Source organism: Mesoplodon bidens (assembly GCF_964165515.1).
Source record: "Mesoplodon bidens genome assembly, chromosome: 4".
In the NCBI taxonomy this organism is placed as follows: Eukaryota; Metazoa; Chordata; class Mammalia; order Artiodactyla; family Ziphiidae; genus Mesoplodon; species Mesoplodon bidens.
This window is the reverse complement of record NC_138160.1, coordinates 161,408,393-161,432,993: the sequence shown is the minus strand read 5'-3', so window position 1 is coordinate 161,432,993 and position 24,601 is coordinate 161,408,393. Positions and strand designations below refer to the sequence as shown.

The 24,601-nt window shown below is 40.1% G+C and overlaps 2 protein-coding genes across 2 annotated transcripts in view; one reads left to right on the top strand and one right to left on the bottom strand.

Moving 5' to 3' along the window:
* Positions 1–257: 257 nt before the first annotated feature.
* On the top strand, positions 258–5,525 carry LOC308617055 (uncharacterized protein C5orf58; the record flags this gene model as incomplete). The annotated part of the gene is made up of 3 exons (XM_081233717.1): positions 258–332; positions 1,112–1,205; positions 5,374–5,525. Exons 2-3 carry the CDS (start codon positions 1,112–1,114, stop codon positions 5,523–5,525), a joined length of 246 nt encoding a protein of 81 aa, XP_081089843.1. The 5' UTR covers positions 258–332.
* Positions 5,526–7,772: 2,247 nt separating this feature from the next.
* The window catches only part of LCP2 (lymphocyte cytosolic protein 2), a 44,142-nt gene continuing 27,313 nt past the window's right edge, over positions 7,773–24,601 (bottom strand). Inside the window, exons 11-20 of the mRNA XM_081232338.1 lie at positions 22,597–22,622; positions 22,461–22,480; positions 22,261–22,368; positions 20,849–20,900; positions 17,879–18,000; positions 15,765–15,814; positions 12,328–12,422; positions 11,641–11,718; positions 9,945–10,100; positions 7,773–8,503 (exon numbers count right to left, since the gene is read on the bottom strand). Coding sequence (XP_081088464.1) covers positions 8,381–8,503; positions 9,945–10,100; positions 11,641–11,718; positions 12,328–12,422; positions 15,765–15,814; positions 17,879–18,000; positions 20,849–20,900; positions 22,261–22,368; positions 22,461–22,480; positions 22,597–22,622 — 830 coding nt within the window. The 3' untranslated portion in view covers positions 7,773–8,380. The remainder of the gene's footprint in view (positions 8,504–9,944; positions 10,101–11,640; positions 11,719–12,327; positions 12,423–15,764; positions 15,815–17,878; positions 18,001–20,848; positions 20,901–22,260; positions 22,369–22,460; positions 22,481–22,596; positions 22,623–24,601) is intronic.

Sequence of the window (24,601 nt, the reverse complement as noted above, 5' to 3'; positions counted from 1 at the left end):
TTTCTACTTACCTCTTGGTTTTTACTTGTATTTTATTTTTACCTTCTTATCTTTAAGGTTCTTTAATTGTACCATCCCCACCCTACCTCCTTTTTTTTTTTTATCATCTTTGCTTTCTCTTCAAGCCTGGGTCTTTGGCTTTGTCATACCCAAGTAAGAGAGCTGCCATTCCATTTTCACTGCCTAGGGGCTTGTAGGTGGATGCAAAGTGTAGTTTATTCATTGTCTGGAGATGAAACAAATTTATTTCCTTTACAGTGGCTCTGAAGTGAGTGAAATAGGATAAATTCCCCCGACTCAGGAAAAGGCAGAGGCAAGGAATTGATTTCAAGGTTAGTTTGTTTTCAATTTTTGGACAGCAGCCTCACACGTAACTGCCCACCTTCTGGAGCTATGTGCACTAATTGTGGTTTATTCAAGTTATTTTGAGATATTTGAATGGCTAAGGTTAGTTTCTAGTGAATCACCTAGAACACCTCTATATATTTATATCTGACACAATTGGCTAAATATATGTACTTTATATATAACATAGTAACACGTTGATTTACACATTTCAGCTAAATTAAAATGTGTGTTGCCCTAAATCCCAAAGCTAAAATAGAAGTGGCCATGTTGCCATCTTTGTAGTCAAGGACTTATAATCAAATCTTATTTTAAGCTTTACTATGTACTTAAAGAAACCATGTATGGACCCTGTCATTCAAGCATAAGTTAGAAAAAGATGCTGACTTACATAAAATTAGAGAAGATCTTATATGAGATTGCTAAATTGTAAGGTAGTTTATAAGTGCTGAGGCTTTCTGAAACGGGGACATCTGCATTTCCATTGTAAGGGCCCCATCTTGTGGATATGGTTTGATTAAAGAAGACACCTCATCCTAAGAATTCCAGTTACAGGTGTTTTCAGTTGGAAAAATATTAAGTTGATTCCTTCATATGTTGGAATTCTAGCCATTATAGTCTCTCTAAAGAGACTATAATTTCACAAATATTTTAGTTCTGAAATAACAGATTTTTCCTTTCAGAAATGTTGAAAATTTAAGTATTTTTAAAGTATACACAAATACTCCTGATTTATACATTGTTTTTGTTTCTCTTTTAAAATCAGATGTCTGACAATAATGTTACCAACCATAAGCTAAATGTGGAAGCCATAATTAAAAATATTAACACCATTTCTTTGGAGTTGAAGAAAATGAAAGGTAAGTATGGAATCACTGAATTAAAATGTTTGCATGTCATTGTTATAAAATAAATAGTAGAGTCAATTTGTGCTTCTGCTGGGGTGAAACTGAATTTTGCGTACTAGTTAGGATTTTTCTATTTCTTAAGAAATGCTTACACTATAATATGAACTAGATCTCTGAAGATGCATTATGTTTGAGCATTGACCTGGAGGTTAGCAGACTTGAATTTTCATCCCTGAATCCATTAATCATTACTAAGCCCCTAAAGTTCCCTCCAAGTCAAAACTTGTAAGTTTGCTTGATTGTGTGAATTAATGGTTCTAGTAGGATTAGATCTTATAGGTTATGATGTTTAGTCACTCAGCTTAGAGACATATTCTGTAATTTTATCCCAGGCATGTAAAATTTCCGTGATTGAATATTTCACCTATTCTTGACCAAACATTTCCTATGTTGGGAAACTCTCTATATCACCGGTCAATCTATTCCATCTTAGACAGTTCTTCTTCATGGACTAGCTGAAATCTTTTTCCCTATTTCTTTCATCCATTGGTCCTATTTGTAACCATTGAAACCACTGACTGTGTAGTGGTTATTCTTATGAAAACCTTTGGTATTTGAAGACAGTCTCTGTGTCAGTTATGAGACCTTCCTACAAGTAACAAAATACCAATTTAACATGGCTTATACAATATGGAAGATAATAAGAAGATCCAAGGTTTGGCAGCCCTAAAGCTAACTCAGAGTTTTAAAGACTTCATCAGGTACTAGGTTCTTTCCATATTTCTATTCTGTTATGTTCACTCTGTTTGTCACTTCTCATGGTCATTACCTGCAGACATGACCGTATACAGACACTGTCTCTGCCTGTATCTCTCTTTTTTTTTTTTTTGCGGTACGCAGGCCTCTCACTGTTGCGGCCCCTCCCGTTGCGGAGCACAGGCTCCAGACGCGCAGGCTCAGTGGCCATGGCTCACGGGCCCAGCCGCTCCGCGGCATGTGGGATCTTCCCGGACCGGGGCACTAACCCGCGTCCCCTGCATTGGCAGACGGACTCCCAACCACTGCGTCACCAGGAAAGCCCTCTTCTACTTTTTCATATTACCTATCACACTGTATTGTAATTGCATGTCTACTTACTTTTCCTATCCCTGCTCATCTGTAAACTCCTTAAGGGTATTCCTAGCACTTAACACAGTGCCTTCATATAATAGGCTCTTGAAAAACATTGATTAAATGAATAATTGGTTCCGGATGCTTGCACTCATGTAAAACAATTAGAGAAGCTTTAGATTCTTCTCAAACTTTATTATCTAACTGTTCTGGTTTGGGGATTATTCTTTCCTGAAGTAAAATAAAATAATTATGATCAATGTGTTTCTGAAAAGTTGTGGGGTAGGGCAGGCAGTGAAGATACAAGACTTGTAGAGCTAGACTAGGAAGGTAGACTTCTGGTAAACAGGGAAGATTAAACGAACACTGTTACCCCCACTTTCTCCCAAAAGTAATAATATCAATAGCTAACACTTATAGCATTTATCATAATCCAGATACTCTTTCAAGAGCTCTACATAAATGGGCTCAATCGTCATAACAACGTTATGAGGTAGGAAATAATACCATTGGCATTTACAGATACAGAAACAGAGATAGAGAGGTTAACTAACTTTCCCAGAGTTACCCAACTAGTCACTGATAGACCTGAGATTTAAATTTAAAGTCCTACAAGTTGAGGGAAAGAGTAGTACTAAAAACAAGGGTCTTAAATACCGTATGCTAACACATATATACGGAATTTAAAAAAAAAAATGTCATGAAGAACCTAGGGGCAAAACGGGAATGAAGACGCAGACCTACTTGAGAATGGACTTGAGGATATGGGGAGGGGGAAGGGTGGACTGTGACAAGGCGAAAGAGAGGCATGGACGTGTATACACTACCAAACGTAAGGTAGATAGATAGTGGGAAGCAGCCGCAGAGCACAGGGAGATCAGCTCGGTGCTTTGTGACCGCCTGGAGGGGTGGGATGGGGAGGGTGGGAGGGAGGGAGATGCATGAGGGAAGGGATGTGGGAACAGATGTATATGTATGACTGATTCACTTTGTTATAAAGCAGAAACTAATTAAAAAAATAAATAAATAAACTTTAAAAAAAAAAAAAAAAAAAAAAACAAGGGTCTTAAGACAAAGTTTACATATTGAGTTACAAGACCCACAGCGGGGAAACCCACTTGGCTACAAGACATTGGCAGCCAGATTTATACCCTCAAGCAGATTTTTCTTTCAAGAATCTGACCAGCCTAAGAGAAAAGACCTAAAGATACTGATAGCAGAGGTTCCTCCAACAAAATACCCAACCAGATCACCCCACAATATAGACCACCATGGGCAAAGAACTTCCAATTGTCTTTTTAGTACCATAGTCTTAAATATGAGCAGACAAGTATGGAAAACAGATATTTGAGGAAAGCATCTAATGTGAAAAGCAGAGACAAAACCAATAAATAGATTCAATCAATGGGGAAGAAACAGATTAAACTCCAAGAAACTATCATTAATATCCACAGAGAAGTAAGAGAAGATGCTATGTTCCTGAAAAAGGAACAGGATACTATAAAAAATATTTAGAGAACAAAGTTAAAAGTGTGACATAGAAATAAACTCTGGAGAAGGGTTTAAAGATAAAATGAAGAAAATTCGAGTGTGGAGCAAAAACACAGACAAGGAAGTCCAACATCCAATAAATAGGAGTTCTAGAAAGAAAGAACATAGACAATGGCTGGGGAAGAAGTCATTAAAGAAATAATCTGAGAAAATTTTCCAGAGCTGAAGGATATGACTTTTTACAATGAAAGACCCCATCACAGTAGATTGAAAATAGACCCATACTAGAAAACAATACTACAAAATTTCAGAACACTGGAAGAAAAAAAGATTCTTAAATCTTCTAAAGAGAAACAATGATTAAGAATTAGAATTGTATGAAAATTCTCCATAGAAACACTGGAAGCTAAAAGAAAATGCAGCAATGCCTTTGGAAATCTGAAGAAACATGATGTCCAACCTAGATTTCTATAGCCAGTCAATGTATTAAGCATTGGTGTAGAGAGAGAAATTTTCAGACATAAATTTCCCCACCTCAGGAAGTTACCTAGGTTGCATTCCACCAAACAAAGGAGTAAACCAAAGAAAGAGAGACCTGAGGTTCTGGAAAAAAGATATTCCACATAAGGGAGGGGTGAAAGGAGACCCTAGGATAATGGTGAAGGGAGTTCCCAAGATGTGAGCTGTACAGCAGTCCTAGAGAGCTGTCAGTCCAGACTAGAGCTGATCAGACAGCTCTAGGAGAGGAGAGGCTTTCAACAATAGAATAGTCAAGGCACTTGACTATACTGAGAGGAGATTTACCCAACTGCAGAAATTTGGGAGATATCCATGATAATTAAGCAATGAATAAAGGAAACAATTATTAACTGTGGTTGGGTGGTAGCTTGCAGGAAGGGAAACAGCATGTAGGACTCAGCTGTAAAGATTATATAATCAAGAAAAATTTAAACATTAAATATTGAGCTAAGAAAAATTGTCCTCAAGTACCGTGGGGGAATGGGTATAAGTGAAAAGAGCTATATCTTAATCTTCTGTGATCAGAAGCAAATAGATAATACCTAAAATTGAAAAAAAATATGCATGCCATTTAGAGATATGGAGGTTAACTACCACCCCTCCCAAAACAAACAAACAAAAAAACACAGAAGAGAACCACAAAAGCAACAAAAACAAAATGGGCTCCAAAAAAGTTAAAAGTGGTTGCCTCTAGGAGAATAGGAACTGCTATTTTTTGCAACATGCTTTATTTGATTCTTTATACTATGTGCATGTATAACAGATAAAAATAGTAATTTTAAAAATACATAAATTTGCATAAATCAAATTGCAATTTAGTAAGATAACTGACAATTTGAGCTAAAGAGCCCTTCTAGTAAGTTTCTATATCACGCTTATTTTGTAGTATATAAATTTGACTCTAAGTCAAAATTGGGCACATCTAAATTGTGGTTTGAGCAATAATCACTTAAAAGAAAGCTAAATTAAGAATTAGGAAATAGCTCCTTAAAGTAATAATAGTTGCCTATGACATATATGTGCTACGATATAATGTCTTCTATTATTTTGTTTTACACAGAGCTCTCCCAGTTACTGCTTTGTGACCTTACCCTATGTTTTGGTCATCCTATGAAGACGGATGATTTAAAGGAAACAGAAAGAAACAACCCCCTCTTTGAAGAGTCTAAACTGTCAGATGTATGTCTTGCTTCTAACAGTTTTTTAATCTGATTTTTTATGTATTTGTTGTGAATTTATAACTTTTTATTGTTGAATTAACACATACCTAGGAGAATTGAGTTTACTAATATATTTAATATAATAAAAAACAAACTAAAAATATGTTGAGTTGTAAAGAATCATTTCATACTCTTGAAGGCTGTTATTTTCTTGTTTTAATGTTTCAAGGAATGGCTAATTTATTTCATTAATGCCAAGAGTATGACATAGGAAATTGGCCATGAGGCACTGCTTATCCTTTACCCTATGCTTGAATTTGGCTTAGGTTGAAAGAGAGTCACTAAATTATAAATGTACGGTATGAGTTTATATTAATCAGATCTCTCCTGGTAGCAAGTGCCAAAAGCAACTCAAGCTAGCTGAAGCATTTATTGGGTCATGTGACTTGAAAGTCCATGGTTGGGATAGATTTCAGGGCCTCCACTAATTCATCAGATGTCTGTATCCTGGTTCTGTTTCTGTACATCGGCTTCATCCTCTCCTATTAAAAGCTGAATTCCTCCATATGCCAGGTAGAAGGGGGTAGAGGTATGGTAGACAACTCCAGGTGTACAGCATTATCTTTTGCGGATCCCAGAGAAAAGAGATCTTCTCTGTCTCAGTGTTTAACATTCCAGAGAAAGATCCTGATTGGCCCAGCTTTGATTAAGATGGGTCCTGAGCAACTGTGTTTGGTGAGGCTGGTATCATATGCCAGGGTCTGTAGCAAAGGAGAGACCCCACGAAAAGAACAGAGTTGCCATGGCCTGAAGAAGGGGAGAAAGAATGCTAGTCATAAAAGCATCAGATACCACTCATTTCAGTCACTGAAGTGGAATGGGTTTTAGTTTTAGGATACCTTTATTCTAAAACTTCCTAATTTCTGTCCCTTTCCACCAACGAAAACTTAATAAGCGTTTACCTTGTAAACATAATTCACTACTATATAGTTGCTTTGAAATCTACCATGTCCTTCATTTTAGATGTTTTTGAACATAAAGTACAGAATACCATGAAGCGAGACACAAGGTCAGCAGAGCTTGCAGTGTTTTCTATCCTCATTACGCAGCACCTAGCTCAGTGCACAGAATAGGCATGACATCAACGCTTGTTGAATAGCCTGTTGAATAAACAGGTAAATGAATACACGATTTTCAGCTTTAGAATTCCTGAGTTCTGGACCCTAATTTGAGAATTTCCAGTTTCTAAGGATGAAGTTTTGTGAAGCATCCTTTTTATCATCATTGATTAGAAGTCTCCACATGCTCATTATCTTAGCAAATCGTGCCAGTGGTCTTTCTGTTAGCTCAAGATGCAAGATATTCTTTGTGACTCAGAAAACTCGCAGATTAAACAGAGAAGCCAAAAATTTTTGTTAGTAAAAGTTGTGGGGACTTCCCTGGTGGCGCAGTGGTTAAGAATCCTCCTGCCAATGCAGGGGACATGGGTTCAAGCCCTGGTCCGGGAAGATCCCACATGCCGCGGAGCAACTAAGCCCGTGTGCCACAACTACTGAGCCTGTGCTCTAGAGCATTCACGCCACAACTACTGAAGCCTGCGTGACACAGCTACTGAAGCCCGTGTGCCTAGAGCCCATGCTTCACAACAAGAGAAGCCACCGCAATGAGAAGCCCGTGCACCGCAACGAAGAGAAGCCCCCGCTCACCTCAACTAGAGGAAGGTGGCACGCAGCAACGAAGACCCAATGCAGCCAAAAATAAATAAATAAATACATTTAAAAAAAAGTTGTGGAATAACAACCAAGGCCTCAAAGGGGAGAACTTAACTAAATGCGAGGTTTTCATTTTGTGAAATGCCTACTACTTTTTGTTAAATGAGATATGTAGGTTGAAGGAAAGAAGTGAATTGCTTTAAAGAATTTATAAAGCCTTTTGGGGAAGGGTGAAGAGAGGGCTTTATGACAGTTGTCAGGGGGATAAAAATAGAAAAATGGTATCTAATTGGAAAGTCTGATCAAATTTTTCCATGTATATATACATGGCTTTTTCATCTTCCCGGGAAGACTTTGATAAAAATCTACATCACTTGATGATGCTTTTGGAGTTGGGTAGGGGTGGAGGAGGTAGGGTGTGGGTGTCGGTTGTGATGAAATTAAATCCGGGTGTACATGACACCAAAGCCTCATCTCTAAATTTAAAATGTTTTCTTTTGGTATTTGTTGCTTCAATTTGCTTTAAAACAGAAAAATAATAGTGTGAATGAAATAAAGTCAATAAAGTTGTTTTAGGAACCAAAAAGTGAAGCAAAAGGCAAATTAATTTTAATTCCAAGAAGTTATCCCAACTGCATTTATCTTTTTCATTAAAAAAGTATACAAAAATCCCCCCAGCAAAAGCACCAAATAAGTATGAAACACTTTTGAAGCCTCTTAAATTATTGCTCTTGAGAAATTAAATTTTCAAATTATACATATAAAACTGGTGATTGCTTTGAATGGTAAAGGATTGGCTATTTAAAAAATCAGTTTTACGTGTTATCAAAAGCTATTACCATTTCAGCATTTTGAAACTTACCCCAAATTATTTCTGTAGGTATGTAAACTACTGTACTTGGAAATGGGTGTTCAAATACACATCTTTTTAAAATGAATTATTACAGTTCACTACTAGACTTTAGGTGTGAACATTATTACTCATGCACTTTGCACATACTGAAGAAGAATAAATAAATTATGGGATCTTTGACAGTCTTCATTTCAAACACTTTCTTAAGGGAAAGAACAAAACCCTTGTGTTCATGTTGAGGGGTTCAAATCAGTCCTGAGTGTTTGACGGTTTACCAAGATTGATTGATCTTCCCAGGCTGGGACAGAGGCAGGAGGAAGGTTCATTTGCTTGGCTAACTTGCTAGGGATAACCTGCAGAATACGTTAATGTGCACTGGTATCTGGAACCTCGGTTCTTCCCATCAATGAGCAGAAGTGGCATTTTCCTGAAGTAGTCGATAATATCTGACACAGACAGAAAGTCCTGAAAGATTCAAAATAGGGAGATAAATCAACATTGGAATAGGTAGTGTGAATTTCACTCTCAGTTTTTTTTTTATCTGCATAATACCCTACCTCTTGAAGTATGAGGATTATGGGAAAAAAACATGTAAAATTTGGCAAATATTGTAATGATTTCTGCTATAGAACTTTGAAAAAAATAATTCCTCACCAATATCCAGCAAACCTTGGACAAAAGACAAATATGTATTTAGGTATATATATTTTTAACCTCATATAGGGAATTATATATATTATAGAGATAGAGGGAGAGAGGGAGAGTCTAATTATAATAGCCTTACCTTAGGATCGTTCTATCTGTGTGGTTCGGTTTTGGTTTTTGTAGCCCTACTTTACTCTAAACCACGAGCAATGCTAGGAGGTATAAGGTGTCTGAAGATGCATAATAGTTCCTTCATGATCTCCACCGTGTCCCCACTGCCACCTCCACACTCACTTGCTCTGTAGCAAGTCTTTGCATTCATTACCTGGATCACCCTATCCCTGATGGTCAGACTGGGAAACCCCCATCCATCCATCTAGATATGGGTCAGAGGTCATTTGGTACCCCAGACAGAGTTATGCACTTCCTCCAAGACTACTCTGCTAGGTGCCTCCCTCCAGGGCAACTGCAATGAGTGGTTTGTATTTGTGTGTTTCCACACTAGACCAGTAGAAGTCCTGGAGGGCAGACATCTCTGCTTCTATAGGACCTATGCAGCTCTACCCATGCTGAACCAGTGATTCAAACGTGACCAAAATCATGTGGGTTTTTTTTCCTACTGGTTTACATTACCATAATTTAAAAATATTTGGAGTGAAGTGGAAGTTATGGGTAAGTTGTTTCTCATTCTGGAAATGTTTGATTCAGCTGATCCTCCTCCTGGAAATTTGAACTTAAAGAACATGTTTGGGGCATTAAAGCGACTAGCATAAACCTTGGAAAAATAGAGGAAAAGGTCTTTGGCAATCTGGCCACCTTCATTGGCCTTACTTCCATTTTTAGTAAGCAATGACCCAAGTCATTTTTCCAGATATCCATTTAAGATACAGACCTATAAATACACTGTAATCTTACGTTAAAATTATATCATAGAGGTGACTTAATTCACCTCTGTGTCACAGAAGGGACTTGCCTTTGGCACCATCTAACCGGATTTTTAAAAATTTAAATGCTGTATATTTTTTAAGTTACACATGTGACTTTAGACTATTTGGAATAAAAGATATAAGTAGCAGAGGTAGATACTGTTACCATTTTATTTCCTTCCAGTAAATGAAGGGCTTCACTAATGTGACTTAACTCTAAAGTTGCCAGGCAGTATGGACCCCAAAAGAATGCTACAGCAAGGTTCCATGTAGGTAGGTATGCAGAGAGGCATAAATAGAGAATTGGGGGAAATTTTACAACTAGAAGTCCTTACCTCTTTCCCTCGGAGTCCAGTTCCCAACAAGTAAACTTGGCTTTCCTCCTGATAACGGATCTGGATGTTGTAAACTTTATCTTTGTACAACACCATGAGGACGTATGGATTGGTTATTGTTTTTCTAGAGCTGTCTCTAACCAGGAAAGTGCCATCCTAAAAGGATAGATTCTTGTTATTATGGGAGCAGCAAAAGTCAATACTCCTGTTGCCTGTGAGAGCAGTAGACAAGCCTCTAGGGATCTGGGAACCTACCAGTTGACAATTCAGTGAACATTTAGTTCCCCAAACAGCTGCAGTCCCATGTGGCATGGATTTCTTGGTTGTCAAGAAAGAGGCAGCAGAGATTATGGTAGAGCAATTTCCAAATTTCAAAGAGACCTCTTTGAAGTCTCTTGATGAAAAAGGAATCTCTTTTTCAGTAATAACAAATGATAGATGGTTGAGTGGATAAAGGGCCAGCAAAATAAGGACTTTATTGGTTAAGTAAAGATATATCTTCCTACTGCTGAGAGCTATTTCCCTAACTCTTTCTTTCCACAGTCAAAGTCAGAAAACACCCAAATTCCTAAGAAATTTACCCATTTTAAAACCTCATGGTATCCAGGTACAGTGTTTCATCATCAAACACCTGAACAAAATCCAGTGTGGACCATCTGTGTTCTTATCTCCCTTTTTTCTCTGATATTTACCAAAATAGTATTGTGATTTGTCCTGTACTTTAAAATTTCATTCCATAAATTAGCTACATAATATTAATACTATAAAGATGTAATATTAAAATAAAATGAATTAGGAAGGACTCATTTAAATTACTCCCTCCTCTGTGTATTGAATCAGGATGGTTCTGAATAGCCACCAATCTGCAATTATGGCTTTCCTTTGTTCTTTTTATTCCAGGTTGATTGAGTAACTTCTAGTTGGAACATCTCTGTTGAACAAATATACGTGTGGACCAGCGATTCATAGCCCTGGCTTCACTTTAGAATTTCAAGTTCTGAAGACTTCCAGAGCCCACACAGCACCCCTGACTAATTGAATCAGAATCTCTCCAAGTGAGACCAGAATCCGAATTTTTTAAGGCTTCCCAGGTGATTTAAATGTGCAGCCAAGCTTGAGAACTACTGTTGCAGTCTCGAGATGTGAAAGAAAGATGAAGGATCTTTGCTTTCCTGTCTCTGATATATAGATTTAAGGTTAATGTTCAGCACTGGAAGACAGGAAATCTGGTTTAAGACCTTTCATATTAAATGACAGCTAGAAATTTCTAGCGGAAAGGACAAAAAGTTGCTGTTGTCTCTCTCAATACGGGGTCCCTTCACATTGATGTGGATGGCAACTGTGTATCAAGAGGAAGATGGAACTGATAAGACATTGGAAATTTGGGGGAAAGAGAGTCTCCTTTTGATGCTGTGTGATTCCTGTGAAAAGATGAACCATTTTACTTAATAAAATCTCCTAAGATTCTGCCAGCCAAATGACTACCTTAATTTAGATTTTTTTCCCCAGGATCCTAAGAGTCTGGTAGGACACTGGTAGGTGGAAAGCTGGCACTAATTGGCCCCCTTGGTATAACAGCATGAATGGCACCCAGCAGAATTCCTAGCCCATAATTGATACTCAGTAAAAGTCAGTTCCATTTCTTTTCTTCCATTAATATTTATAACTACTTAAAAAATAAACTTTAGCACAGTACCTGGTTTATCTTTCTAAGAGCCGCTTCTGCCTCTAATCGGGTAATATAAGAAACGTACCAGTCTTCATTTAATGAATTCTGAAAATGTAAATTTTTAAAAATGGTATAAATTTTGCAGTTACATATGTAAGTGAAAAGAAAAGCCTCCAAGTAATCATTACCATAAATCACCACCTCAGTTCCATGAAGTTTGAAGCATTTATTTTCTTAATTTGAATATAGAATCATTCAGGTGAGAATAAATAGAAGATATTTTGTGTGAACTGCTTTTTTTCATGACACTAGTTGCAAAGGTAGCAGTGAATAAGCATTTCATATATAATGAAGCCTCTAATCAGGAACGATATAGATGTAATAATTTCTTCAGTGTAGTATAATAATATATTTAATGAAAAAAACTAGGTTAACGAGCAGTTAAGTGACTTATGCAATGTCATAAACCAAGAAACAGATGAAAAACAGGATTATTTTTCTCATTGTTTAATGCAAAACACACATTTGCCATTGGAAGAGGAACACCAAGGAAAAAAGAACATATTATTTTTCATCTGAGTCCTCCTCTTGATTTTTTTCACTAAAAAAATTAAGACTAACAGAAGATAAAAGAACAAGAGAGTATTCATTGGGAGTTTCTGATGATTCATTTACTGGGGTAGAAATAAAATACAAACATATGCTTTATATTACCTCTTCTTCTGAACGGGATGGTAGCTGAGGTTTGTTTGGAGCTGGCGAGGGAAAGCTCCTGCCTTCACCTCTGGGAGGTGGCCTGTTGGTAGGGCCTTCAAAAGTAGAGCATTTTGAAAGTTCATTTACTTTAAGCAATTTTTCACTTGTCATAACACATTTCCCCCCCCAAAATGCCCTTGCAGTTATTCCCAGCAGTTAACATTTCAAGACACCACAGATTCAAATATAATTTTCAGGACTTCCCTGGCAGTCCAGTGGTTAAGACTCGACTCCGTGCCCCCAATGCAGGGGGCATGGGTTCGATCCCTGGTCGGGATCCTGCATGCCACACAGCAAAAAAAAAAAAAAAAAAAAAAAAAAGCCACTTGTTCGAAACCACAAGGGCTGTTCAGGCCCTATCCTGTAGCCAGGCCAGTGAAATTTTGAGACACTACCACACATTTGAGTGATTGCTTCATTGTGCACGTTACATATATACCACCCATGTGATGACAATGTGGTGATAAAATAATTATGTTCTCATTGTTTTCACAAAAAGAAATTTAAGTTACCCAAGATGAGGTGAAGTTACCTTAAGAATATTTTTAGCTTTTAGAACCAGAGTTTACTATCTGCTGTTCTTTACCTAATTTTCTACAGAGTTCAACTTCCATAGAAAGCTCCGCCAACTATCTGATCAACCAGGAAGTCTGTATTGGGTTCTATAAATTACCCAGCACTTGTGCTTCGCCTTCTCTAACACCTTTTTTTCTTGTAGCCAGTTCCCTGAAACTTTCCAAGAGAATGTGTTTCAGGAAAGGTTTGATTTTGTTGATTTATAATTGCCAAGGCTGTCTCCTGTGTGCCAGAACAGCTGTTAAAGGCTGGGAAATTCTGTGAGTTGAATGTTCTCTTAATAATTCATGCATCATTCATTTGTTAATTCAACAGACATTTTTTCAGCACTACTACGTCCAGGCCCTGAGTAAGGCACCCATGTATGCTACCTTTCATTCTCACAGCAACCCCGCAAGGTGGGAAATATCTTCTTTTTTGAATATCAGGAAACAAAGGCTCAGAGAGTCTAAATAAAGCATGTGCTCTTAGTGGCAGCGCCAAGACCTGAACTTTACTGTGCATAAATGAGAATTCCAGGGGGACCCAGTATCACCCAGGCTCAGGAATATGCATTTAACAAGCACTCCAGGTGGTTCTGCACCAGGGCTGTTCCTCCATCTACAATACACCACAAGGGGCAAACTGCCTGCCCCTGGGCCACTGAGAGAGGAGAGTTACTTGGGAAGAGCCAGAGTCTTCCCAGCCATGTCACCTGGATTACTTGAGATGATGTTCCCTGTTTCTAAATAAGCAGATCAGGCTAGCCTGAGCTGCTGATCTTCCTTCTTATGGCTCCAAGTACCTGAACAGACCTTCCCCATGCCCACCTTTGCAGTCCAACACGGCAGGCACTTTTATAATGTTTGTTGAATGAATGAAATCTAGCTATATGGGAAAGTAATATAATCAAGGCTTATAGTGCATGGCTGTTTTAGAGTTGAGGAATTATTCTCTTTCTGCTTCTGCATCTGCAGGCTAGCACGACTAAGTCATTATTCATGACAGACAATATACTACTTTTCATTGCAGTCACCCACCACCCTTAACATCTAGATCCTCAAGGGTTTTGGACAATATACAGCACATCCTTTATCTTCCTGACCTTGGGACAGCCAGTGGAGGATTAGACTGAGGACCAGGTGTCCTGGTACTCTTAGGAGAAAAGGGTTCAATTTTGATGAAGGTAGTAAAGTAAGCCCTCTGCATCCACAGGTTCCACATCTGTGAATTCAACCAACTGCAGATTGGTTCAGCCAGTGGGTTGGTTGAATCTGTGGATGTGGAGCCTGTGGATGTGAAGTTCTGATGGTGCTATGCCATTTTACACAAAGAACTTGAACATCCTTGGATTTTGGTATCTGTGGGGTCCTGAAACCAACCCCCCTCCCATATTAGAGGGATGACTCTATTCCAAAAAAATTAACTGACTGTTTATATTAATAATCCCCATCACCAACTCATAAAAGCAGGAGTCTGTGGAATTCACTTTGTGAGATACTGCTGTAAGTGAAGTGTCTGAAGCTCAGATGCCTGCAGGGGCCAGGCAAGGAACACAAAGTAGGTTCACAAAATCATGAGTTGTGGACACTGGAAAATTGAGGGGTGTGTGTGGAGGAACTGTGGAAGCCATATAGTGAATATGGACACTATATCCTCAAATGCTTAGGAAACATTGAAAACGTAGTGGATTTCATTGGTGTCAGCAGTAGGGTCTCACACATACATGGGATGATGTACCCAATTGAATGTAATAGATGTGCTCCTGAAAAAAGTTCTACTCTTGAGTTATAATTTAAACTTAGTAAAGTAGTTTCCTATTTATAACACATACAGTACTGGTGTTCCTGTATGTGTACCATGAGTGCCAAAAAAAAAAGAGTGTTTTGTTTTTTCCTCACAGGATTTTTAAAAGTCTTAAGTCAACCTTTAAAAATGGGGTAATTTCACATTAAAAGCCATATTTCCAGTTTTTCTTGAAAAAAAATCAGAAAATCTGGTAACACTAGGTGAGTTTCCTAGCATGAGAAAAAAATCTGTTTACTAGAGTTGGGTGACTTTCCATAGTCATCTGTCAGTCATTCAACAAATATTTTTAAAGTGGCTACCATGTGCTAGTTACTTGCAAGTCTTTAAGGATAAAAAATAAACACAGTCTAGTCCTACCTTTTAGGTCTTTGCTTCTATTCAGGGTGGTCCATAGACCAGCAATACCAGCACCACACAGGAACTTGCTAGAAATGCAGAACCTCGGGTCCCATCCAAGACCCACCGAACTAGAATATGCCTTTTAACACAACTCCCAGGTGATTTGTATGCATTTTAAAGTCTGAGGACACTCTCAGCAAATACTTATCATGGACACCCAGAGGAGGTACTACTGAAAATGCAGGTCCTCACCCAGACTTACTGTATCAGAATCTTGGTGCCTGGGGTCTCTTAAACTGTATTTTAAACCTGTTCCTCAACTAGCAACTCCAGGTTAGATTCATTATAGAAACCAAAACTACAGAAAAAGCCAGCACTATCCTAAGCACCATATAAAAACAGCAGGGAGGAAAAGCTCTATGTGGGAAGATGAAGGCCAAGGCTGCCTTCCTGAGGAAGTGTGTGTGTGTGTGTGTGTGTGTGCACGCGCGTGTGTCTGTGGTAGTCTGTGTAGTATCCTATCACTCCAACAGCCTTTGGCACACTGCAGAAACCGAGTTAAGGGCTGAATGATGAAGTCAGATACTTTTAGGAAACAACAAAACCGTTGCCAAAAGGCTTTGGGACAGGTTGGCCGTCCAGTCATGATGGCATATTGGCTGGAGTAAACCACTAGAGCCCAGAGTACAAACCGTGAGAGAAGTATGGCGGCAGGGAGGCACTCTGCGAAAAACCACTGTTGCTGTGGAGACAGAAGAAGAACGGATTTTAAGTTGGGTTAGGTTTAAGGGGCCAGAGGGGGAGCCTGGACTGGGGAAATGCTCCTTCTTTTGCTTGCACTTCCCACTCCCTCCCTGAAACCATGGAAGGCAGGGCAAAGAGAAGGAACTTGTTGGACATACTTCACTGCTGTCCCAAGATGGACCATCCCAAAGTCTAACAAGCTTCGCAAGCCTAAAAGCAAAAGCAACAAAAGAACTGTGTAAAGGGCTTTAAAAGCTACTTTAAAAAGTCAGCTGCACCTAGTTACAATAGCCCGGAGTTGGAAACAACCTAAGTGTCCATCATCGGATGAATGGATAAAGAAGATGTGGCACATATATACAATGGAATATTACTCAGCCATAAAAAGAAACGAAATTGAGTTATTTGTAGTGAGGTGGATGGACCTAGAGTCTGTCATACAGAGTGAAGTAAGTCAGAAATAGAAAGACAAATACCATATGCTAACACATATATATGGAATCTAAGAAAAAAAAATGTCATGAAGAACCTAGGGGTAAGACGGGAATAAAGACGCAGACCTACTTGAGAATGGACTTGAGGATATGGGGAGGGGGAAGGGTAAGCTGTGACAAAGTGAAAGAGCGGCATGGACATATATACACTACCAAACGTAAGGTAGATAGCTAGTGGGAAGCAGCCGCATAGCACAGGGAGATCAGCTCGGTGCTTTGTGACCGCCTGGAGGGGTGGGATAGGGAGGGTGGGAGGGAGACGCAAAAGGGAGGGGATATGGAAACATATGTATATGTATAACTGATTAAATTTGTTATAAAGCAAAAAATTTAAAAAATTAAAAAAAAAAAAAGTCAGCTGCAGTTTGAGGACTTTGAGTTTGGAGCATGACAGAAGTCCTCTGGGGAGAGGACTCCCCTTTCAGTTAGGAAAATATATTAAATGGGCATGTTATTGGGGAATGGTGCATCCCCAGGGCCTAGGGGTTTAGAAGGAGAGGGTAGGGAGGCGAGAAACGCAGAGAGGGCTCGGCGGTGCTGCAGCTGACAGAAGCAGCATCTCTGGGGGCTGGGGTGGTGGTGAGGAAGGCCCGAGGGAGGCCCCGAAATGCTCCACGCTGAGCAGCAATTTCCCTAGCCTTTAGCCCAAACCTTCTGTAAAAGCGTGCTCTGCTCAGAAATCTCGTGTGAGTGTTATTTTGTAAGAATGAAGCATAGGGCTGGGGCCCCAGGTGTGATGAGATGGCATGAGAACACGGCAGACATGGCAGAAGAAGGAAAACAGCTGGAAGAATGAGAGGAAGCAGCAGAAAATCAGAGCAAGAGGCGCCCAGGGAAAATGAAACAAAATTGAGACTCCTTCCAGATATCTGGCAGGGGTGGAGGGGTCTTGCTGGTGGGTGAGTTTTCTCCCATAATGAGGGTGGGGACTGAGCCTCTCCCATTGGATAGTGAAGGAGAAGATGCGCCCAACGTGCTGGTGGATGAACCCTCAGGGGCACTACAAGGCAGCCCGACGGCTTATTTATGAGAAACGACCTGAGTCTTCCTCCTGTCCGTGCCTCTGCCTCTGACAGCCTGCCTAATCATGGACCCTGAGAAACACTCTTGCTACTGAGAAAACAGACCTGCTGGGGACAGAGCCTGTGCAGTGAATTCTCCCCATCTGCTAGGTACAAGCTGCGTTTTCTCAGCCTTCCCATCCAAGATGCAGGGTGAACTCCAGCTAATTAAATTAATTGGGTTTCTTGAGTGTTTGTTTCTTTGTTTTAACTCACAGAGTGAAAACATTCCCTATTTCCCACCCAAGAGTCCATTCTGTCTGGGGCCATGACAGGGCAGTCAATTCTGTACCCCTCTGACCCCAAAGCACAGAGACTCAGAGGACAGCAGTGAGTTAACATATGCGATTCTTTATGCTCAGCTTGGTTTTGTTTCTTAAGACCCAAAATGTTCTGACCCTATGACCAGTGGCTCATTTCTTTCTTTCTCAATCCACCCGACATTCGCTCAGTATCAGTGGCCCCAGACATAATGCTAGGTTAGAACTGAATGATGTCAGCACAAACCTTTCTGAGAAGGCTCCGGGCAGGTGAGCTGATGGGAAGGAGTGCTTGGGCAATGGCTTGGTAGATCTGGAAGGGAAGGTGTTGGAGCTCATGGGGAGCAGTGCTGGCTGGGGCAGAGATCTCTGATGTACTTCGGGGGAAAAGAAAAAAGAAAGCAGATTGTCGGGATCCAAGTGTCACAGGAACATCCCAGAACTGCTCCCCAGTTAGAAATAGCTAGTCTAAAGGGAGATACAAAAATCCAAAAGATCAAATGTCATTAGGAAGTGATAGGTTGGAAGCCCACCCCCCAAGGTTTTTCTAGATGATTTACTGCCATAGAATGAAGTTTCAAATGCTGCCATTCTATATCATTCTCCATAATACACATTTATTTTATGTTTTTTTTCATTTCTGAAATGTTAACTTGGCAGAAAATTGTCAGTTGGAAACCATATGAATTTCAGAAAAGATTCACAAGTTTTGTTTTATGAAAGCCAAATTTTATGCTATGTCATTCATCTGCAGTTAGTGATCCTTTAGCCACATGTCTTAGAGAGCATAAATACTAGAATGTTTTCTATCAAACTGTACATGCAATTTTCAGTTTTGCTGTACTAGTAATTTGCCCTGTTATGCATGAACTTAACAGTTCTCTTTGGTAACCCAGCCAAATAACTCCATTTTATTATAACTATGCAGTATACCAACTGACATACATCTACTTAATACTAATTTTACAATTATAATGGATTCTATGGAGTTTCTGTACTAAATAATTCCATCTGAATGCCTGAGCAGAAAAATGAAGGAATGGGTTATAAGTTGTAAGAAAGTCTTTCTGAACATACCATCATCTTCATCCTGGTAAGGGGAAGAAAAAAAAGACATTAACCTATCATCAAAACACAATTTCTCAAAGACTAACTCTATTTCTGTATTTCTCAATCATAGAAATGTCTCTGTTTTCTTCCTTTAGCAGTTGTGTGTCTCCATAATAAAGATACTGTGGAGAACAGTAAAACTTGCTAAATAATTTATGATTTCTTAATACAAACGATCATTTAAAGACACTCTAATCTGAGACACTCTTTATATATTTAACATAAAATAGCTTCTAAGGTGTCTAAGAGGGCCCAAAGATCCACTCATAATGATGATATCTACTATGTGCCCCAAAGACTCATATACAATATTTCATCCAGTTCTTCAAGCAACCCTTCAAGAATTTAACATTCCCATTTTACAAATGGAAACATTCCTAACTTGCCAAGAGTTACAGAAATTGATCCAAACCTAATCTGCCTGACCCAAAGCTTAACCTTCTTTTGCAATGGTCACTCCTCTTAGAAGCGATGCAACCTTACTGATTCGTAAATAGCTTCCAAGGTGTGTCCGCTTGGTTCAGCACATTTATCTTTAGGACAACCTCCTGAAATAGATAAGGGAGGGGCTCTTCCCTCTACTCCTCAGATAGGAAATGATGTTCAGAGAGGCAAGAATGATTCTGCCATTGACTAGGAGACCAAAATTGCCAACCTGGACTTGTTTTGTTAGGCGAGCACAGTGGTGGTGAAAGAGCACCTTCCTCAAGTGTTGTTGGGAGGGTCAAATTAGTTACTACTTGTGCCTGGTATATGTAGAGTGCTCAGTAAAGTTTGCTGTCCCTAGTCCTACCACTGAGATGAGGCAAGAAGGATCATAGCCAGAATCACTCGTCCCAGTTGGCCAACTGGGAAGGAGTCCCAGCAAAGGGCTGCGTAGATAAATACACATGGACTCAGGGAATCCCCAGAATGAAATTGGTCTTTGACACTTCTGCAATCATGTTTCCTCTGGTCCAAAATATAAGACTTCTGGGTTCTCATGACACCAAGTGTCAATCCTTCCAGAGATAGGGAACCTCAGGAATGTGGCGTTACCCTCATTTTCAACCTTATCTCCTCTTTGTCCCTATGGCTCTGCAGCCAGACTGCTGTCCTCACTGTCCCCACAGGCTCCATGGGCATCGCCACTCACCTGCCTTTGCTGAGGACATTTCTGGGGCTGGAATGCACTGAGCTTTCTCTTGGGGTGTCTATCCTGTGTCCTTCCCAGCATTCAATGGTCACATCTCTAAAACTCACCCTTGTCTCCTCAACCCCCATACATCACTTTCATCCCTTTGCCTCTGTAGCTCATTCTGTGATCATATGCTCCTTAGCATGTGGTCCGTGGGTTTGCCTGTCTCCATCATATCTTAGCACAGCATCTAGCACAGAGCTATGAAACACCAGGCACCTGTGGGCTGAGCCCTTGAACATGGCAGGGGTGTGATGGCCTTCAGACAACTTACGGTATAGAGGAAATCAGACAGACCTGGATTTCGATCCTGGCTATTTACTAGCTGTGCAACTTACAGTGAGTATCTTACTCCTCTAAGCTTCCATTTCCTCTTAGTGAAAGAGAAACGGTGACTGTTCACAGGGACATTAAATGCAAAGCATATGTAAATCTGGGATGACCAACTGTCCTGGTCCTTGTTTGCCTGAAACTGATGGGGTTCCTGGGATGTGAGACTTTCATTGCTAAAACTGGGCAAGTCCCAGGCAAACAGCTTGTCCAAAGTAGCTAGGTTGGTAACATGTGCATAGTAGTAGGCATTCAGTAAATGCTGTTTCCCCTCTTTCTTAGGCCATGGAGGTATTAAAGGGGAAAACAGAGGCCTAGAAAACTTTGCTGTGAGGCCCAGACTCTCCCTTTCTTCTCCCTTCTACCTACTTCCCCTTCATGTCGCTAATTACCACCTGGTAATAGGGCTGAGACTAACCCATCCTCCCTAGGAACCTTCAGAGGGATAGGAGTTAAGCAATGCAGCATGGTGGGCAGGAGGGAAAGATGGAGGCCCCACCAGGCAGCGGTATTCAGGAGCCTACTGTGTGCAGGCCTCAGAGCAGAGGTAGCCTCGACCTCCTCAGAGCCTACACCGGTTTCCCTGTGCCAAGCATTCACCACATGACATTGTGTACTTACATTCTCTCTTCTGTCTGATCCCCATCCATGCCTGAAATGAATCAGGGCAAAGGAAAAGAACTGAGCATAAATACTTTCAAAGAATATAGATAGTTTCACTTAATCTAATAACGAGAAATGAAACCCATGAGCCGTGATAAAATGGGAAGCAAAATCACCAGCAGAAAAGCAAGGGAGAGGGAGGTTTGGTGACTGAATGTTCTGTCATCATTGTGAGCTGAGCTAGACAAACTTTATTCTGTTTAGCTACTGCTGCAAATCATTACATTAAAGAAAAAAATGTTTAATCAACAAACTAACTCTTAGTAGCTATTAAATTTCACTGAGTAGATGTTTCTCCAAGCAAATAAAAACATTTTAGGAAACATTCTCCTTTGCTGATATTTTAAAACAGCCATCTTGGGGCTCACCCTTCTTGTGAAGTGAAGATAATTGGGAAATGCTGCTGCTTTGGGACTTTTCCCTGATGCACGAGCTGGTCAAACAGATTTGATGACAGCGGCCTTAGGCTGTGGTGGGCAATTGTCTGCCTGGGCTGGCTTCATGTTCTCCTTAGAGAGAGGGACACGAGGAGGACGATTTGTTGAACGCCTCCTGTCGGATGCCTCACGTCCTCACATCCTGCGTTTATTTAAAACTTTGATATTTTGTTCATTATGATATTTTTGACATTCACTTTGATTTTTTAGAATATTCCATTAAAATATTAACTCAGTTACTGAGGTTTTATTGATGCACCCTGACCCTGGCCGTGATTTAGTCCTCACACTGGCCAAGCAAGGGCCATAGTTATGAATCCTGACTGCACAGGTGAGGTCAACGGGAGCTTTGCTTTTGTCTTTAGTACGGAGCAGAGTTGGGCCCGACCCCAGATATGTTTGTGCCATTGGCTAAATAGGCCCCAAAAGACTGTATAGTAAAGTTAGAAATATTAGAACTGACTTTGGTATTCTGTCACCATAAAACGTGGTTGAGCAGTGAGGAAGACACTAACAGTGACCTAAAACTTCCCACAGGGATTTCCTCTCTGCTGCCTATATGGAAATACAGAGTGGTAGGTATAGTTCCTACACCTTGTGATGGAAGGAAAATGCAACCAAAAATCTGACTGGTTGAGGAGAAGTTCTCCACAAATGGCAGTCATTCCTGTGCTCCCAAGGAAGCATCTCTCTACGCCTCTCTGTGCTAGATGGCCACGTCCTTCCAAGTGACCCAGGCACTCTACATCCAACCTGAGAAGCCTGAACACTCCTCAAGCCCCAGCAGCAAAATGAGCCCACTCCCACCTGGGAACACCATGGTCTTGGGTCCCTATGCAGAGCTATTTCTACAAGGCAGGAGCTCACGTCACCCCCTCTGCACGACAAGCTCAAGCGAAAGATGACAATTACTTTGGCACAGGTGGCTTCTTCCCTGGCAGGGGGCTGCTTCTGTCGTGCCTTTCCATGGCTGGTGGCAATGGGGGCTTTTGTATCTTGGGTAAATGCTCCCCAAGAGGCCTGCAGAGTTGAGAGAAAGGATGTGTGGGAAACAAACTATAGTCTTACAACACGTGCCACATACCCTCACGCAGGTGTCCAGAACCACTCACCTTCCTGCTGGGGAGGAGAGCTGCAAGGCAGGAGGGAAGATGTGTGAGTGTCCTCAGCACTTTCCACAGGATAAAGACAAGGTACAAAACAGAACAAAAACGAAAACAAATGAAACAAAACAAGGAGAAAGCTTACCTTGTCAGAAATCGCTGGTTTCTTTCCTGTAAGTGACAAACAGCAGGTAAGCCTTGAGTTTAAAAGCTAAGCATTAAAACATTGTTTGATGAACCTGAATCGGAGCCCCTTGGAGGGCTGTTTAGGTTTTAGCATTGAGGAATCATAGACTTTGGACCTGGAGGTGTCCCTTACAGAGCACCTAATTTTAGAGGCTCAGACAAATTAAATGACTTTACCCAAGGGTCACACAGTGTTGTGTACATACAAACAGTACTGTGGGTTCTGTGCTTCTTTCCAATTTTTTTTTTAATATAACTGATGATGAAAAGGATTAATGCCCTCTTGAGATTTTATGCCTCTTTCATTTGTCCAGAACTTCTTTGTACAGCCTAAGTTTATTTTCATATCTGAAATAAACCCATTTGCCGTGGAGGGGTTAATTTTCCTTCAGTCCTCTGGTACATTTGCCATTATGTAAGGTATTACACTTAGTTTCTGGAAAATTTTTTAACTTGGGGTACAGGGTTTCAGGAGATTCTCCTGGTGGGCTGCAAATCATTTTGTTTTGGTTTTTGTTTTTCTTTCTTCCTTCCTTCCTTTCCTTTCCTTTCCTTTCCCTTCCTTTCCTTTCCCTTCCTTTCCTTTCCTTTCCTTTCCTTTCCTTTCCTTTCCTTTCCTTTCCTTTCCTTTCCTTTCCTTTTCTTTTCTTTTCCCCTCTCTCTCTTTCTCTCTCTCTCCCCCTCTCCCCGTCCTTCCTTCTTTCCTTCCTTCCTTTTTTCCTTTTACTTTTCTCTTGGAACAGATTACATGCAGGCTCCCTGAAGAAATACTAGGCCTACCTGAGAACTCTGCATTGCAAAGTTATTCAAAGCAATGTATTTTTTTTATTCTGTCTGAAGTCCCCTTGAGTAGATACCCTATGCCTTCAATGTAATAAAAGCATTAATTAATTGGATTCAACCAGGTTTAGAAGCAAATCCTGAATGATTTTGAGCTAGTTAAAGTCTTTGAGTTTCAATTTCCTCACCAGTAAAATGGGAATTATAGGTTTGCTATAAGAATTATAGTTTAAAACTTCATAGATTTGTTATAAGGATCAGGTGACAATTTATATGCAGGGCCAGGCAATGACCCATGGGTGCTGACAATTGTTAGATAGCTTCTCTTTCTTCCCCTCCCTCCAACCCCAGCTCAGTTAACGCCCTAAGGTGAATGGTGATACATCCATCTGGAGTTGCATTTTTGCAACACGATTTATTCCCTAAAGACTGAATACATCCCTGGCCCATGATAAGCCCTAAGAATCTTGTTCCACTGTGAAGAGCTCACTGCCTAGTGGGAGAGAGTTGGATGGTATAAAAAATGTTCATTATTTATAAAATTTTGGTTTGAGGTGGAAACCCTACTTCAGAGGGGTACCTAGAAAACTTAAATTTATATCATTAGATATAATGATATAAATTATATCATTATAATGAATAGGTTTTCTTTTAAAAACATCTGCTGATTTATGCATATTCCCTGGGCATGTTAGGAGTCTCCCGATAAGAGTCTCAGCATTGTAAGAGGTTAATTCTCCCAAAACATCAGGGATAAGGGAGTAATTCAAGGGTAGAGCTGGTACTGTCAAGAAAAGGTGTCTTTAAAAAAAATAATAAATAAAAATAAAAATATTTTAAAAGGGTAACTTTTGTTTAGGAAGTGACCCTGAAGGTTTTGACATCAGTGCTCCATTTTTCTGATGCTTTGACTCATGGTAGTAAGCAGGGCTGGAGTCTGAAGTCGAATCTCTCAGTCTTCATTTTCACGTAATTTGTCCAGCCCTCTGCAGCAGGCCATTTTAAACTCAGATAGCCAACATAGCTTTGCATGAGTCGGCAGCGTTGTGATATAGTTCAGAGAAACAGCAGCAAGCAGTGGCATCAAATCCAAGAACTGAAAGTTGTTTTGCCAACAAAAGAGGAAACTGAGGCCACAAAGGCTAAATGCCTTGCTCACCGGGAAGCTAAGGAAGGTCTGGGGT